Source organism: Choloepus didactylus, chromosome 15 (genome assembly GCF_015220235.1).
Source record: "Choloepus didactylus isolate mChoDid1 chromosome 15, mChoDid1.pri, whole genome shotgun sequence".
NCBI lineage: Eukaryota > Metazoa > Chordata > Mammalia > Pilosa > Megalonychidae > Choloepus > Choloepus didactylus.
The window spans coordinates 85,225,451-85,244,350 of record NC_051321.1 but is presented as its reverse complement, the minus strand read 5'-3'; the positions used below and the strand labels follow the sequence as shown (position 1 = coordinate 85,244,350).

At 40.8% G+C, this 18,900-nt stretch overlaps 2 protein-coding genes across 3 annotated transcripts in view; both read left to right on the top strand.

Annotated features, from left to right (window-relative positions):
- ERCC6 (ERCC excision repair 6, chromatin remodeling factor) overlaps nucleotides 1-18,900 on the top strand; it is an 84,051-nt gene that overhangs the window by 18,621 nt on the left and 46,530 nt on the right. The gene's annotated exons all lie outside the window — the stretch shown is intronic.
- Nucleotides 3,897-6,029, top strand: LOC119510038 (HIG1 domain family member 1A, mitochondrial). The gene has a single exon (XM_037804058.1). The coding sequence runs from the start codon at nucleotides 4,908-4,910 to the stop codon at nucleotides 5,187-5,189; it is 282 nt and encodes a 93-aa protein (XP_037659986.1). The 5' UTR covers nucleotides 3,897-4,907; the 3' UTR covers nucleotides 5,190-6,029.

Genomic DNA, 18,900 nt, shown 5'->3' with positions numbered 1-18,900 from the left:
TGGGGTGGTTTTGTTTTTCTTTTGAAGCAGGCAAATGTTGAGTTTGTGAGGACTTTCCCTTCAAAGAAAAAGAGCTGTAATGTAAGCTTTGGTGTTTGAAAGAATAAGAAATTAAATCCCTTCTTCCTTGTCTCGAGAAAGGATTCATCTCCAGAATTAGAAGCCACAGTCCTGCTGGAAATGTGTGCTTCCTTTTTTCTGTCATTTTTATGCCAGAGACTGACTTCTGCTTTTATTCCAGTGACTTTGTTAGTACATGATGCAAGTAAGACGAAAGGGAAGGTGAGCGCATGTGTTCCTGAAATCAGTATTGTTGCCTCACGTTTTGCTCTGAGCCAAGAAAAACAACTGATACTACAGCACCCTCCACTGTGTCCCAGCAAACCTACCCCATCACATGCAACCGCTTACTAAGAGCTTGTGAGAAATTCAAAGTGAAAAAGGAGTCTGTTTAACTTTAAGAACAGATTACTGGTTTGTTTTGTTTTTATCCTCAACATATGCTCTCCATTCCCCCTATCCTCTGGTAACCTCTGATCTTTTTGTCTCTGTAAATTTATTTGTCGACATCTCTTCTGAGTGACCTCATGCAATATTTATCCTTATGCGTCTTGCTTCTGTCATAGGGCATAATGTTTTGAAGGTTCTTCCATGCTTACCTGTGTCTCCAAACCTCATTCTTCTGCAGGTTTCTGTTTTTACATTCGTTCCTAGAATTGCTTCTCAATCCTGAACCACTATTTTTTTCCCTCATTTCTCACTTTGGGGAGACCTAGGCTGTTGTATTTATTGTAGCTTTCCTCTGGCCTTTGGGAGTGAAGACTGACCTGATTTTATATATATATATATTTTTTTTTTTTTTCCTTTTTAATGAAATTTTATTGAGATATATTCACACACCATATAATCCATCCAAAGTAAACAGTCAATGCCACAATCAATTTTCGAGCATTTTCTTTACTCGAAAATAAAGAAAAAATATAAAAAAATTAAAAAGGAAATAAAAAAGAACACCTAAATCATTCCATACCCTTCATCTCCCCTATTATTTATATGTTTTTTGTCATTATTTTATTACTCATCTGACCATACACTGGTTAAAGGTAGTATCAGGGTTTTCACTATCACATGGTCACATGATAAAAGCTGTATAGTTAGATGATTATCATCAATAATCAAGTCTACTTGATTATTGTTCAAGAGTCATGACCTGGTATTTTTTATTCTGTTATTTCAAAAAGCTGAAGACGTGTGCAGTCTGCCACACCTGTTTTGTAACATTTTAAAGTAGACGCAGTGCAGATTTCTCAGAAAGTAATTTTTAGACCTAATCTGTTTGTTGCAGTGATCTGTGACTTAAGTTCAGTTCTTTAGAGGTGTTATACTCATTCTAGTAGCAATACATAGTTGAGGAGTGACTTAAACTCATCATTTCTCATTGCAACTTTAAACATATTTTGCACAGTTTATCTCTGTCAAGTTGTTAGAGGAATTTTGCTCATAATCTTGAACAATGAGCAGCGTCAGTGTTTTTCTTAGCTTCTTTAGAGAATAAAAGTGTTAGTCTCAAAATACTGATATAAATGGAGGAATATATTTTTCCCATTGAATTGGGTCAATAGTAAACATATCTTAAATATATCAGTATTTTGATCAAGAACAATTGATTTTGGTTGGATCTTAAATATGGATTTAGTTTAAATTCATGGCAGTAAGTTTTTCTTAATGATGTTAAGATTGTAAAACAACATATTTCCAAAGCCAAATCATAAGCCATTTTTTTTTTTGCTGAAGCTACAATAGAAACTCAAATGAATTTCAGAAATATCAATAACTCTAATTGCCAGCAAAATACTATAGTTCTTAAAATTTTATAGCTACAGTTATTAAAGCTCTTAAACTACAGATAGCCACACTGAAATGTTTGCAGTAAATCTCCTTGGGTACTCTTTGAATCAGGGGATGCTAAAAGAAAAGAAAATGTTCAGGATTGAGAAGCATATTAAGCCCATTTTAGAACTGCTGCCAGTCACTCATCTTTGTATTTTGTGAGTACTTGTTGTTTATCTCCAAAATGGGTTGAAATTGTAAAGGTATGCCCTTAAGTGAAGAAAAAGACCTTAGATTACTTATTGTAGCAATAGTTTGAGGGTTAACAGAATAAATCCATACAGTTTACAACATAGAAAATGAAATTTCCTTAGCAGTTAGAATGTGGGAATGTATACCGACACCAGGTCCCTTTTACTGAACTTAACAGATAGGATTGGTTTTAGCCCTGTTAGTTGTAATGCTCTTTTTAACTTGGAATTGAAAGTGCATGACTCCCAGACATCTCATCCCCTTTATTCTCTCAGCTTTGGAGTAATAGGTCTTTCAGTAGCTCTAGGTTAGCCCTAACTAGGTACCTTAGTTTTAACTGACATGCAACAGGAATTTCCTGTCAAGCCCTTGTGCAGCTTAACCTTTGCTGGAACTGGGTAATGACTTATGATTCTGCTTTCTCTGATTTAGCCCCAAACCCCAGCTCAGTCTTTGAAGAGGGGCGGGAGCGGACCCTCAGGGTCAGTTCTCTCAGCTGAAGGCTGCAGATCACGCAATGGCCCGGTTCTGCTGGCGCCCACGTCAGAGTCACCCAGGAGCCACTCAGAACACGTGTCGGGGTCAGCTGGGGAGGCCAAGGCAGGAATTCGGGGCTGGGAGGAGCTGGGCACGACTCCTGGTGATTCTGGGGAGATGTTTGTGCCATTCATCATTTTCAAGGCCCTGGGTTCGAATGAACTTCTCTAATGTGTCACCTTTAGGAGACATGTGAGGGTGTTTGTAAAGCATTGTTGGGTAAGGGTGCTGGGGACTGAGAATTTCAATGCTTTTTTCTCTACTCTAGCTCCTAATCTGCTTGGTATTGCTGCTGGGATAGGTCTGCCCCCCACCCCACCTCACCCCACCCCAAAATCAGAAACTGGCAATGGAGAATTCAGAAACAGACTCTCTTAAGAGCTGGTGCCTCAGTCTCCTCGGATGACCTGCACATTGGGCTCAGCTGGTGAGACCACAGCCTGATGGACTTGGAGTTGAGTCAGACCTCCAACCCATTTGGAGGCTTCCCACCTGCCCCCAGCACCGCCTTTCAGCCCTTCTTATGTTTCCCCCTTTTTTATTGTGAAAGTATGATAGCAATATTAAGATGAAAACACTACCTGAACCTCTACTTTCATTGTTTTTGTTTTTCTACATTTCATTCCAGTCTCTGATCCTATGTGTTTGTATTTTTACATTGTTACAGTGAGACATTGTTATCACTTTATCATAGTTTTCAAAGTTAAATTCCCATTAAATTCCCACAACAGCCTTCTCTATATGAGATATTATCTCATTCATGTGAGTTTCGGAATGTTAGTCCGCTTGCCTCATGGTTAAGAGTTAGAGCTGGGATTTGAAACCAGGATTTCAAAATGTCGGTTTCCTTCCATTCGCAGAATTGGGTGGAAGGTGCAATATCTAGGTATGATCACCAGGTGGTGCCAAAAATCAGCACATGGCCGCTCCCCCTCCAAGGACTGGAAACCCAACCCGGAACCTAAGCCAGGGATCTGGGGGTTGGGTGAGCATTTGGGGAGATTGCTAGGGAGCCCGGAAGCCTCAAGCCTGGTGTGTGTGTAGGATAGAATTTGCCTCATGGTCTTGTCTATCCTAAATCTGTGATCATGATGCCGGCTGTGGCTGCCTTTTTTTAATTCTTTTTTAACTTTTTTATTGTAATTTTTATATATATTTTGATCCTAAAACTTTTTCTTTTTTTCTGCCTGATTTTTTTTTTTATTTTGCATGAATAAATTTCATATAAAAGGCATTGATACAGACTCCATTGCAGAATATCATCTAATGGTTTGTTAGTCTTAACTGTCTGGAGCTATGATATTCTTTGTCTTCAGCTCCAGGGCTTCTGTGCTCAGGGGTGAGGTGCCTCCTGCTTAGCAGGGTCTGGTTGAATCCATGCCTGGTCCTGAGGAGGGGGGTAGCGGAGGCCTTTTCAGGTGCTGGGAGGGGTCCCACCATGTGGGGAGATGTTGAGGAGAGGCTGGCGACCCCAGAAACATGGAGGAGGCCTTGGTGGCCCCAGCAGGGGCACTGTCAGTGGGGTCGTGTAACACGTAACACATAGCACGTAGCTTGTAGCTGATGTTATTAGGAGCATCTGTGTGGTGGTGCTGCATTCTATAGGGATTAGTTGGCTTAATCCTCACGGCCTCCTGGGGGAAAGGGACCTGAATGTGGAAAGATGAGGTCACTTTCCTCCCATCTCTTAGCCGGGAGCAGAGGAGCCTCGAGACGGAGCAGAGGAGCCTCGAGACGGGCAGGGACCTGAAGGTGGTTGGGGTCAGTGGGAATGAGGCCCATTAGCTTGGTCTGCTGCAGGGACAGGTTTCTCCTTCACTTGATGGGGACCAACTGCAGGGCTTTTGGGGTCCCCTTCCTCACCCTCCACAAGGCCAAAGGCCAGGGCCTCTAGAACTGCTGCTTGGTCTGTCTCTGTTTTCTTGTCTCTTCCCTCTGCCTGGAGCTGGCTCCTGGTCCATTTGTGCTGGGATTGCACTTTTGTCCATCTCTCATCGGAGCCTTTGTTGCCCTCAGAATTCAGGACTTTCAGGCCAAATCTCAGTGTAGAGCTTGATTTGCTTGTCCTTTTCTTTTTGTTTTTTAAGCCTAAATAACTGGATCGCTGAAAATCTGAACTTAGTTAAAGTTTAAACCTAGATTTTATCCGGAAACCTAAATTTAATGATTCAAAGCTTGTTCTTATCAGTTTCAGAAAGTTAATTTCTTTCTTAAAAAATAAACCTATGGGCAGACGTCAGTGGAAGCTCAAGACGTGTCTTCGGTAGTGGAAGATTCTTCAACCAGTCATGTCAACCGATACAGATGTTTCTCTGTCTTCATATGATGAAGATCAGGGATCTAAACTTATCCGAAAAGCTAAAGAGGCACCATTTGTCCCGATTGGGATGGCAGGTTTTGCAGCAATTGTTGCATATGGATTATACAAATTGAAGAGCAGGGGAAATACTAAAATGTCCGTTCACCTGATTCACATGCGTGTGGCAGCCCAAGGATTTGTTGTGGGAGCAATGACTCTTGGTATGGGCTATTCCTTGTATCGGGAATACTGGGCAAAACCTAAACTTTAGAAGAAGAGGTGCTGTCGTGCTATCTTGGTGTTGATGGTATTTGTTTTATTTAAACACCTCAAATTAAGGTTACACATATATGCTGAAAATAAAACATTTGAGTAGGTTCAGATAACAACATGGTATTTTGAATATTGGCTTCCTTTCTTTCGGGCTTGATTTGCCTGGTGACCAAATTATTGGTGACAAGTTTACTAACTAGGTCATTCAGGGAAGTCAAGTTAGCACAAAAGAAACATGTCATCCAAATTCTCTTGATAATGGTAAAATGTCCACATTCTTAAAGTCTCATGATGAAATTAGTTCTAAAAAGTACCCTGAAGTACTTCGAGTTGCTGCAGAATATCACATTGTCTGGTTGTTATGTGCTATTTACCCCAATCAATTTTTTTCTGCCCACCTTCTAAACTTGTCTAGTGTCTTGGTGTATAGGGCTGGTTTAGTCTCAAAGAACTCAGAAAAGTGCATGGACTATAACATTGTAATGCCTCCTACAACTGAAAATGTGTGTGTGTGTGTGTGTATGTGTTTAAGCTAAACCTAAAAACCTGGTAACAGCTGCTTACAAGTAGTATTTGTTGTAGAATCGTATTTATAAATAAACATGAGGATAACTTAATTATGGATTCTAGTTTAGTTCTGTAAGATTCAAAAATGTTAAACAAAATATATTACCGGTGTTTTGTATTTACGAGCAAGTTGGCTTGACCAGGCATTATACACAAACGTGACATACTATAGAATGCTTTGTTGCACTTGTGAAATTCTCTTGTCTGACTTTACATTCCATGGTGATAACATGGTAAACATATTGTTATTAAAGTGAGTAAACCCATCAAATGCCTTATATTTATTTCAATATTACCAAAAGGAAAAATAAGTCATTCCTCAAAATAGCACAAAAATTAAGTTCCAGGAAAGAGATGTAACATTTTGTACCTTTGGTAGGAATCATTGTTAAAGAATAGCTATCAAATAGGAATATTCATTTTGGCTAACATCTTTTGAACACTTAGACTATGTGCCTTGCACACTGTTCATGTATAATGTCATTTAGGGCTCCTTACAACCCTAAGAGGTAGGGACAATTGTCCTCGTTTCATAGATGACATAGAGACAAGAACAGGTTAAGTAACTTGCCCAAGGTAATGATGCCAGAGAAGGTGATAAGTTGGGACTGGAACCTGGGCAGTTTAGCATAGAGCCTGTATTCTTATCTATTATACTATATTGGCTTTAGAACTGAGTGCATGGTTATGCATTTTTGTTCTGGTTTGATTGATTGGAATTGTCCTTTAAAAAAGGACAACAATCAACTCTTTGGAAGCATTTTGTCTAGAAAATACAGAGATGTTGGTAAGTAGAGTACATACCTATTGTAGATGCCTATTTGTAGATGCCAATAGGTGACAGACACTTAAAATGTTGGCCTTTGTGAAATTAATGGCGGAGTGGCAGCAGTTGTCATAAATAATAAAATTAGACAAGATTTTGGAGCATGGTCCTTGCTCACCAGTGACTATAACCTGGACCACATAACGGTTTCCTCAGTCTTTTCCTATCTGAAATGAGAGATTTGACTAGAAGATTTCTGTGGTCTTCTCTAGCTGATAGATCATTCTATGACTCTATGTGAAAGTGCTTTGAGAATATAGTACTAGGAACTCTTCTCAGCTTTGAATAGATGTTATACAAGATGCCTACAGGCAGTCCTAACAGTTGTTTAATGAAGGATAAGCCTTTAGAAGAACAAATTTGGGAACAATTTTTTTTAATGGTCACTCTAATAAAGGACTATACTATTGATTTTGTTAAACCAACTGAATATTAATTTGACAGCCAGCGATCTAGACAAATAGCAGAGAATAAGGAGGAAAGAAGACAATTGAAGTGCCGGGATGGTAATGAGCACTCAAGAGAAAATGAATGGAATTGCTTGCCTGGGCAAGTTACTTAACCTGTAAATTAGGTTGGATGGGTAGGCTGGCATCAGATTATGGAAGTTCTGAAAAGTGGCTCATGTGGATAAGATCTCGGTTCATGGCTCTGCCACATACTAGCTGAGGAGCCCTGGTTTCCTCATCTGTAAAATGGGGACAATATTAGTGACCTAAGGTTGTTGGGTGAATGTAAAGGACTTACCATAGCACCTGACAAGTTACACTGAGTGAAATAAGCAAGACACTTAAGGACATATACATATGATTTCATTTATATGAAATATCTAGAAGTAGCACATTCATAGAAAGTAGATTACAGATTACCAGGAGATAGGGAAGGGGGAAACAGTTGTTGCTTGATGGATATAGAGCATAAATTTCAGAAATTTTAACTTTTAAAAAAAAGTGCCTGGTGCAAACCAGTACTGTCCCAGGCAGAAAAGAAAAAGTTGCTGTTACCACTATTACTAGCACTGGGAATGCAGCAACACAGGAAAAACATGGGCCCCACCCTTAGAGCTTATAGTCTTAATAGGAAAGGCTGCAAAGCATGATGAATATTAGGTACAGTATGCAACAGGAACGTCTGTTGGCGAACCCAACTCAGGGATGGGGTCAGAGGAGGTCTCACCAAAGAAGCAGTGGTCTACCTTAAGGTGAGTGGTTTAATGGTATGCACATATTTTATTGAGAGTTAGATCCTTGACTTAATGTTGGATGTTACAGGAGCACTAGTGTGTGATTGTTTCCATGTGTCTCTCTTTGAACTAGTCTGTTTAAAGGTATGAAGGTCTTTTTCATCCAAAGCACCTGGCATTAGTGCCTGCCTTATATATGTGTTCAGTAAGGGTTTGTTGCATTCATTAAAATAAAGAGTTTTTTTTTGTTGTTTTTTACATTGGACCCTGCGGTCCCTAGGAAAAAACAAGGGTACCTACCTATATCTAGTTCATGAGCAACAGTGACATCTAGTGGTGGAGGTTGTAATTTGAATCCACACTTAAGCCCCAAAACTAGACTTCCTGCACAGTGGCCAGACCATGGTCATCTAGGCCATGCCTCTTGTTTTACAGATGAGGAAAGCCCACTCAAAGAGTTTCAGGGACTTAGAATATAGGCTCTATCACCATATAAATCTATACCCCATTGCATCATATCTACTAGGCCAAGAACAAACTTGAATGGATAAGCATAAGGTATTTTAAAGTTCTCATCTACCAAATAGTGGAACTTCCAAATATTGTTTATATACTTAGTGCTGTCTGAAAGTTCTTCAAATAATAGAATAGGAAAATCTGAGAAGAAACTAAACCTGTACCAGCCTTGTCTGGATTGCCTTAGGCTCACTTTTTGAGTGAGTGAGTTCATCATACATCATAATCCTGTCCTTAAAGAGAGGCTACCCTCCCCTTAGCCACTGAAATAAAGCAAAAGAAAGAAAGAATTTGTTTTTATCAAGGTACAAGTTAGGAAGTCTCTCCCAAGTTTAGTAGTGATAAATGGTCAAGAGTAGAGACCAGCATCCAGTTGGTCTCCTCATGGATGCAAGAACAGGTCCTCTTGGTAGTATTCTAAGCGTCTTATAATGTTGGTGTTAGATCTTTCTCCTGTTCCTAATATAACTGAACTGTCACAGAGTGACTTAAATTTTACATTGTGAGGGGAAAATGCTATCTTGCCAAATCAGCTTAAATCCAGTAGAACTCAGCTAGTCTATAATCAAATTTATTATCGTCCTCTTTGGTGCCCCCTATTAACTCACCCATTTCTGTCAGTGATGCCCCACTCCACACTGCCCCAGCTTGTACTCTCACATTCTGGACTCAGACTCTTTGAGGTATCTTTCCTTCCTGTTCTTTAGTTATCACTATTAAACCAGTCACCAAATTCTGTTCATTTTTCATAAGCAGAGTCTCATCACTCTGTTCTTTTCCTCTCTCTGCTGCCACCACTTAACTATCCCCTAAACCTCCTCCTGTCCTGCCAACTAGCCCTGGCAGTGCTACTGATGCCAAAGCCCTGTATTCATCCCTGCCGTACACACCTTTGCTAATGCTGTACTCCTTTCCTGGAATGTTACCCTTCCCCACTCCTGGTCAGTTCAAGAGAAGGCCTTAAAGATCCAATCTCAATTCTAAAGCTTCTCTGAACTCTTCTAGGCCACAGGGAACTTTCCCATTTATCAACTTTTGCATTATATGAGTTTAAAACACAAAAGGCATGCTCTACAATAATACATTACTTTTGTATGTTGCTTTCCTGTATATAAAACACTTTACTGCTTTTTCCCATTCGTTCCTCACAAAGAGTCAGAAGTATATATTACCCTGACTTTTTAATCAGTGAGAAAGGCTGTGGTTTAAAAAGTGGTAGAGCTGGGACACAAATCCAGAACTTGAGACTCTTGGTCACCTGAAGAGACTGCATAATGGAAGGAAAGGCAGGTACAAAAAGTGATGCTTGTTTTTTTCCTTCATTTCCACCGTCCATCACACACATAACACAGACTCACTCCCCATCCAGGTACCAGGGCCAATACATTTTTCCCAATACATCATAGCTGCTTTCTCTCCCTTTTTGTTTTTTTTTCTTTTTCCATATATGAAAATTCCCAGTCAGTATTTGCTTTGGCCTTTATTAGAAAGAAGCTGAGAAGATTTCCATATACAAATGCTCTTTACTATAGAGGTGGTAAAATTAAATACTAAATGCACAAGGCATTGGGGACCTAGTGAATAGGGGAGAAACTGATAATCACTGGGGACAAACTCTCACCTAAGCGTTTTGAAAGACTGATTTGAGCCAAGAATGAAATTGAGAAATTTAGGGGGAAAATATATAATATATTACCAGCCCATTGTGCTGAGGGCCAGGGTGGCTGTCACCCATCAGAGAGGTCTCTTGGAAATAAGCACTGACGAATCCTGGCAGAACACTAAGTTTTCTAATTAAGTCACATATGCTGAATGAGATCACCATATACACAAACACATTTTAGACAAAATAGCTCCACAGACTACAAGTGGCTGAGAGATCCCAAATAGAGTCAAGAGGCTATCCTGGAGGTTTCTCTTATGCAAGCTCCAGTTAGACATCCCAAATGGCCACAGTATCCCATGCCCTTACCAAAAGTAGTCCCCAAATACCTGAATCCCCGAGATTCTATAAAAGACTAAGTTTTTTCTCTCAGAAACTTAAATCCACCAGAGTGTTCTCATGCCAGACAAGTCCTAAAACCCAGAGGCAATAGCCTTTTTAAGGATAACAATCAGATGCAGCCCCCTTCCCATACTGTCGACACCCCCTTTCAATATGAAAAAGTTAGGGTGGTCACTGCCTAGGCACCCCTGAAGATGGAGAAAAGTGATTGAGAGGAAGGGGTAGCAAAAAACAAGATTTAACAAAGGTCTATGAATATTGAAATTTTATATAAATATATAAATGTTTTTTAGATGCTGGGGTGTTGGAATAGCTGGAAGGTGGTAAATGACATGATGGAACTGTAACCTATAACATTCTTTGAAATTTGCTCTATAGCTACTCATTGAATTGTGCTTTGAAAGTCTTCAACTTTCTGTATATACCCTATATTTCATAATAAGGAAGGAACCGAAACTGTGGAACTGTAACACATAACAGTTTTTGAAATTACCTATATAACTGCTTGTTGAGCTGTACATTGAAAGTTAACACCTTTCTGTACGTATGTTATATTTTACATTAATGGAAATAGCTGAAGAAGTTGTGGAACTGTGACCCATGACCTTCTTTGACATTTGCTCTCTAATTGTTAAATCGTACATTGAAAGTTATACCTGTTATGTATATATGTTAAAGTTCACAATAAAAAATGCATTAAAAATAATTTTAAAATAAATTTTAAAAAATAGCTCCACAGACAAAAAAAAAAAAAAAAAAAAAAAAAAAAAAATAAACCTATGTTTGTTTGTTGGTTTTTCCCCCTTCTAGGAATCTATAGTTACTCCCTTAAGGATGTTTTCTTAGAGAGCACGTTGGCTTCTTTAAATGACAAAGCAGAGACACAAATGAAGACTAATTCTGCTTCCTGCTCAGCTCACACCTTTCCTTCCTCAGCTCCAGTGCATAATTGTCTGCATCCGTCTTAATTTACTCTGTGAGGCCTGGGCTCCTAACTGAGGGTATTTCATCTGCTAGTATGTGCCAATTAAGTCCACCCAGATAGACCATAAAAAGGCAGATAAGAAAACTAAAACACGGAGTATCTCAATTTAGCAAATTAGACTAATCTGTAAGGGATTCTTAGCTGTCTGAAATAGAAAACCTATTGCGCTACTGAAATGCAAACTATATTAAATACCCAGCTTGGTGCCTGAATGTATTTTTTAAAAAATCAAATTGTACTCATTGTGCTGCTGTTGTAGAATTTTTTTCATGGGTATTGCAATAAGTAGAAAATGATCCCAAGACTTAAATTTTACCCTTATATTCAGGATGACTTAATTGTATGACATACAGCTTTTTGCCTGTGCAGCCAGTACAGATTTAAACTGCTCCAGGGTTAGTGACCCTTGCAACATAAAAATAGAGACAGAGCACAGAGGTTATTGTTGCATTCCAAGGAGTTCAGTATGTGGCTTCCTGGACATTTTGGAGAGAACATGTTCGTTTTGTGAACATATGCTCTTAGGCTGCTGATGTTTCCTGATTCCCACTAATATATATATTTTGCTTTCTGTGTGGTTTGTTATAAGCAGTTGTGTGCGTTGATTGGTCTGGTATTAAGTGCATCTTATTTGTTCAGCGCAGGTTATCTATAGTCAAAAGAACTTTGAAACTGATTTTACTGTTACTTGGAAAAATTTGCAAGAGTCTAGAAAGTTTTGACTTGCCCCATACTGTATTGAGGTAGAGACGGAATCATTTTATTGTACAAAAACTAAGGTAATCTTTTCCTTCTTTAAATTTTTGCAGTGATATTTTTGGACACAAAATTTGAATTGAAGTTTTAGAATTTGGTTTGCTCTGGTACAATTGTTTTCATTATGTGACTGTAATTGAGGTGATTTTTGACTCTGGCTGGCACTCTGAGAAAAGCGGTGGTTTCGGGGAGTTTGAAAAATACTTTCTGAGAGGCAGTGTTATATATCTGGGTTACCTGTGTTTGAAGCCTGACTCCACCACTGACTACTGATCTTGGGTGGGGAGCTTGGCCTCTCTCCACCTACGTTTCCTTAACTGTAAAAAAAAGAGAATAATCATAGCATCCACCTCGTAGGGTTGTAAAGATTAAATGGGTTAACTCATGCAGTATATTGAAAGCAGTGCCTGGCACCCAGCAAGCCTGAGAAACTCAGCCATTTTTGTTATTACTTTGTGTTTATTTTCTGACTCTAACACACGCATACACACACACACGTACATGTATATATATATATATGCATGTGTGTGTTAAGGAAACTTAAGAAGGTGGTGGGTAGCGTGGGGGTTAAGAAACCCGGGACGTGAGCTCACATTGCCAGGGTCTTGCTTAGTAGCTATGCAAACTTGTGCAGTTTATTTACTCTTCTCCTCATCTGTAAAATGGGAATCCTAGTAGCACCTTCTTCAAAGAGTGAGATGAGGATTACAAAAGGTAATTCATGTCAGATGCTTGGCTTACGTCAAACACTTGGTAAATATTCGGTGCTCTTGGTCCTCACCTGCCCACCAGCCAAAACAGTTAGTACAGAGATCCCAGTAGAAGCTTGAAAAAGAGGGTCAGCGAGAATCATGTTCCTAAACATGGATATTTTATGAGAGTGACCTCTTTCCAAAGTGAAAGGCAGTTTAGCAATTATATTAATATGCATAGCCAGATCCTTAGCTTCAATACACTTATTTTTTTGTTGTCACATTTTTCTTAGCTTTCATACATTTCTTATTTATACAATTGATGCCTCCTTCGTGATAAAATGTCTATATGATTGGAAGAACAGTGTTAGCAGTTGTTTGAGGAGAAATAAAAAGCCATTTCTCCCTTGAACACACTAGGGGGCACTGGTCATCTACCCAGGGGGTATTAAACTTTATAACCTGCTCCTGGGTTGTTGGTCTCGGTCCCACTTCGGTCCTTCTCTCTATTGTAAGATAGATGTTCCAGATCCTTCTGTTGTTCTTCATTTGGCTTGATTTCCAGACCCCTTGCTGTCCTGTTGCATGGGACATCACGCCCAGGATGGGCCATGATGACCGTGGCAGGAGGAGAGTAGTAGAGTGGCCGTCTCGGTTTGGGCTGAACCTCACCCAGGCCTGCCCAAGGTTGCCAGAGGTGTTTGACCCTTGTTATTTTTTATTCACCTTTATGCAATTAACTGAAATTTCTCATTTTGTGTTTTTTACATAAACTTCTGCCAATAATTGTAGGAGCATATATGATGCTAATGTAGTATAACAGTTTCCAAAGTGTATTGTACGTATATAATCTCATTTAATCCTCATAAGAATCTATTATTTGGCTCAGTAATGGTCAAGGAAACATGCAGCACTGCTAAATGACTTTTCTGAAGTTCGAACCTCCCCTTAGCAGTTATAGGCCTGTAATGCAGCCTTCCAGCTGTAACGGGTTTTTACTTCCCAATGGGTATTTTAAGTTGTGTTTATTACTGAGCACTTTTCTAGGTGGCCTCTGGGAGAGTCTGATCGGAGTGAAAATGGTAGGCCTTAGAAGACATGCCAGTGAAGGGCACAAACTGGGTTTTATTTGGTTGCATCTGTGACTGTTACATACATGTATCAAAAACCATGTGAAAGTGGGAACATAAAAACTATGATTTCTTGTCTGGCCATGTAAATATAGTTTAGGGCTGGTTAAACAACTTTTTTTTTTTTTCTGTCATGAGAAGAAGAATCCTGTCATAAGAAATTGAATTTTTCACCTTTTTCCTAATTGGTCACTGGAACCAAACTCAGATCTCCTATTCTTTCCATTGGCCAGTTTGCAGAAACCATTCTCTTTCCAAAGTGCATCCACTGGGGAACCCTAAGAGCTGAATTCAGGACTTGAAAATAATTTACAAACCTTCTTATTAAAATAATGAGCTTCCTCTTCTCCTTTTTTCCCCTTTATAAAAGCCTAAATTAAGAATTTCTCTGACTTGGGGTAGACGTGACTGGCAGTGCCATTTGCGGTGGGGGCATTCTTTGCTGTGGCGCAGAACCACATTTACCCTGTGGCTGCAGCTGGGAGTAGAGCCTCACCTTCGGAAGGGTAGGAGGAGCAGGGCCGGGAGCAGAGAGCGGACTGTAAATGATACAGAACAGTAAGTCCGCAGATCCCTGTCTGGGCAGCCCACTCTGGCCTTTTCCAGCCATGCTTTTCTGTCCTGGATGTCTTCCTCATCCCCAGCCCAGTCCTGAATCTCGCTCCTCGATTCATGCAGCGTCTGCTGCATGTCTGCCATGAGGTGTTCTCTCAGGCTATAAAAATGAGGAAGGCACCCTGTCCTCAGGGGTCTCCCAGTCTAATGGAGGAGACAGGTACAAGTTTTAAACTGTGCTAACTCTTGATGAGCACTTGAGTAGAGACCCCGGGCCTGCCCAGGGTGCCGTGGAGCTGGGAGGACAGGAGGCCTGGCTCTGGGCTGCTCGGGGAGGCTCCCTTGGGGGTTGCTGCTTGAGCCAAGGCGTGGGGGGGTGGTGACTGCCAGGGTGTGTGGGTGTGTGTTGGGGGGAGAGAGGCTGGGCCAGCATGGGAAACACAAATGCACAAAGATGAGGGGGCCAGCCAGCCACGTTTTTCCACTTATGTGGTTCTAATGGCCTCAAAATGCATGGAAGTTCTTCCAAAATAAATGAACTTGCAATGGCAGAAACTGGCCCTCAGGAGTGTGTTAGCGTTCCACGGATATGGTGCCCCACTAGGTTGCAACTGGAAGAAGCAGTGCTCCTGGTGCAGTTCAACTTATTAGGCAGCGCTGTGTCATTAGCAGTCTGGCCCTGGGTCCGAGGTGCTCCTGACAGACGATGCTTGCAGAATCTGCCCGAGGCCCCACCGCCTGCAAGCCTGTGGGGAGGCCAGGGAGTGCTTTCTCTGCCGGCATCTGATTGCAGTGGTAAGTTTATGTTTATTACCGGGTTCTCTTCTAAGTGGCTGCCAGTGGAGCCGAGGTGGGCTGCGCGTGGCAGTGGTCTGAAGCGTGGGGAGGCCTGCCAGGGAACACCAGGCCCGCTTGCTTTTATGCGGCTGCAGCTGTGACTATTACATTTGTGGAGATTATAAAACGAGAGGTAGAGAGCGTAATAAAGTTACTTCTTCTCTAAAAGTGTAAATGTTGTACTACTGACTGCCTCTTCCCCCCTTATCTGGTTTATTGAAATTATGGAAATGAGACATTCGGGGGACAATTCTATTTTTTAAGATTTCAGATTCCTGGATCTCAGCTTTGACTCGGGTCACCGCCATTTTTAAATCACTCTGTCTCTGTTTTCTGTTCGTCTCATATAACAGCTGGCCAGCCTCCTTTTTGTGCCAGTTTACTCTCCCCAAGTTTGTTACAGAACTTTTAAGTTGCACTATTTCAGCAGGCCCCTTCTGAAGGCCTCCTGCCTGTACTCCCATGGGATTGTTCATATTAATAATTAATCAGGATCCATCTGATAAAATACCAGTTTCTGTTCAAACATGTCTGCTCCGGCCGTTCTAGTGGGTGGTGGTGTGCTGACGATCCTGCCTCCGTTTCCCCTGGAAGCAGATGTCCTTATGGTGCCTGGTGTGGGGCTGCTGTGTGGACTTCAGAGGCATCTTTGATCATAATGATAGTGGATGGATTCATTAGACTCGTGCTGTGTCCTGCGCACCATGCTGAGTGTTTTACACCTCATTTAATTGCCCCCCCAATCCCGGTAAAGTGGGTGCTCTTGTCCTCCCCACTTCACAGCCAAGGAGAGCGGGGTGCTGAAGAGATGCTCACTGAGGGTTGGAGAGCTCATGAATGGTCATGATTGGGTTCGGGGCATCTGAGCCCAGACTTGGCGTGTTGGCTGGCGTTTACTGTGTATATACTGCGGGATCCCCCTTTCCTTCTGGTGGTCGGGTAGATGACTCAGCCTGATTCCAGGACATGCCAGGTGAGCACGCTGCAGGCTGGCACTCAGGTGAGCCCAGCTCCGTCTTCCTCATGTGCTGAGTCATGATTTTGTTGACCAGCTGTCTTCCTGTGGCCCCTTTCTTCGCGGGCACTGGTTAGATGACCAGGGATGTTTTGGTTTCAAGCTGCATGAGGAATTACTGCTTTATATATAACAGAAGATTCTCTTTAGCCTGAGCCACATACGCATGTGGTTTTATAACGCTGGTTTTTTCTGTCTTTAATACGTGTATATGATACTACTGGGGCGATTTGTCTTCACAGTAATTCAAATACTTGTAGGCAATAATGATTTTTCCCCACCACCTTTAGTCATCCCGTAGCCAAACTAAATAAATGTTTGGTTCTTTTCATCTTTCTTTAAGGAGCGGAAGGCGCTTGAATGCAATCATTTCAGTAGTGGCTTATGTGGTTTCCTATGTGTTGTGTTCTGTGGATGACACAATGCCTGTATATTTTCGGAGGGAGGGGGAGGAAGGAAGCTGCAGCCCTTTTGATGCAGAGTGATGTGTTGGGAAATTTAACAGCCACAAAGATGTACTGGCTAAGTCTAAGGAAATAGCTACCATCTGTCAATGAAGTTTAATATGCAATACTCTTGCATGTAAAATATTTAATGATCTTTTTGGGCCAATATCTTCTTCTGGTATATTTATTTTTCTTCCTGGAAAATAATCCTTGAGTAATTGCAAAATGAAGTCTTTTTAAGTGGCTGTGATGGCTTTTGCCATCCTTCGGAGTTTCCACAAATTGGCTTCATAGAAGTACCCTTTGTTAGGCAAATGTGTTTGGTTTTGAGTTCTGATGGAGTTTGGATCCCAAGGGGTGCTTGTTATCTGAACCTGCTTGCCACCTGAATTTCAGCCAGAGAGTAGCAGGAACTAGGATATATACATCAGGAAACTGTATATACATCGCTTGGGTCTCTAAGTTCCCACAGTTAGGGACACCAGGATTTCTCAGCCTCGACACTATTGTTGTTGGGGGCTGGATAATTCTTTGTTGTGGGGTACCGTCTTGTGTTTAGCACCCCTGGCCTCTACCCACTAGATGCCAGTAGCATTTTCCCCAGCTGTGACAACCAAAAGTATCTCCAGATATTGCCCGATGTCCCCTGGGGTAGGGGTAGGGGATGCAAAAGCGCCTCCCCTATGCCCCCCACCGATTGAGAACTACTGCTGTAGACCATTGCATTTAATGAAATTTGTGGATAACATGAAACTCAGAAGATAACAAATGCTCTTACAGTTAACCTGGAGACTTCATTTCATCAGTTGCCTGGAGATCATTTTTAAGGAAAAGAAGTGAAAATAAGAGAGGAAGAGATTGCTTTTAGAAGCCAAAAAAATCATTAATTTTTTTTTATATAGAAAGAGTTTCACATCATAAACCTGTGGTTATAGGGTCGCTCTTTCCTTAGACTTGACCATGTACTGGCTTTTTCATTTGCTGCTCTTCTCTGGAAATAAATAAAATCTTATTTATGCATTTTCTTACTACCCTCGGTTGGAGTTTCACATCACCAACTAGTTCTTCCTTACTGGTCACAATTAAATCTCAGCGAGCCCTTCCCTCTGTTACCTTGAAGGCGTGAAATTTTCAACAGGGCAAGAATGTGTCAGAGGCTCTGCCGGGAAGTCCTCGGCAGCGTTCGTCTTGCATTTTGCCCCTGTGCTGGTTCTGTAATTGACGCCAGAAAACCATACAGCTCTACCCAGGCAGGGTGTGTGGTTTATTTCTGCAAAACTATCCTTCCTTTTTCTCCTTTGCCTTCTCTCAGATGTTCTCTATTATTCTAGCATGGTCAGTGGCAGATAGATGCCTTTCTTTATGTGTTGCTACTCCCGTTCCCTTTCTCTGAGCTTTATATTTGGAAGGCATTTATCTGTCCTGGTGCTTTTATTCCATTCCCATCATTTTCAGAAATTCAGAGTGTCAGTTGCACACCTGCTGGAAAAAGTCGTCCTTTCATTTTGAAAGTGAATAGAATGTGAGGCTATCGACTTCGGTGATTTTTTTATTTTATTTTATTTTTTTTAATTCGTCAGGACACCAGTCTCCATTGTAGTTACATGAAAGCAAAGTCAGTCTGGGTAAGTAGCTGCACTTTCCTGACAACCTCCCCGTGTTGCGACTTTCAGGTCTTTAGACAAATGGCATTTCTCCTGTTAGAAAGAGATAGGTCACCCTTCTGAAATATAAGTGTGTTTATCTTATTTTATGTTCAAAGAGCATCCTATTACTAAATTAGTAACTTCGACTTTGTTCAGTGAACACATTTTTTCTAAGCAATATAATTCTCAGTACTTTTCTTTTGTTGACTCCCTCCAATTAAATAATCAATATGTTAATCTGATATAGCAGTTTTGACCCAAACTTTGCTTTATGTCCAAGATACTATGTTCTCTCATGCTATGACTATCAGATCTTTGGCACAGAAATGGTAAACTATGAATAAAATCTATTTTTTGTTACAGAGTGTATTGCCATTTTGAAGATATTTAGTTATATTGAAATTTTCACTGAATCATTTCTGGAAATTCATGTATCTTATGAATGAGCAGAGAAATTTTCCCTTAGGGTATGCCAGAGAAGAAGCATGTAGTTTTGATAATGAAATGGGGGCTGATAGAAGTATTTCTAGAGCAACTGTAATAATTCAAA

Coding starts and splice junctions, on each gene's coding strand:
- LOC119510038 (XM_037804058.1), top strand. CDS start 4,908: ATGTCAACCGATACAGATGTTTCTCTGTCTTCATATGATGAAGATCAG.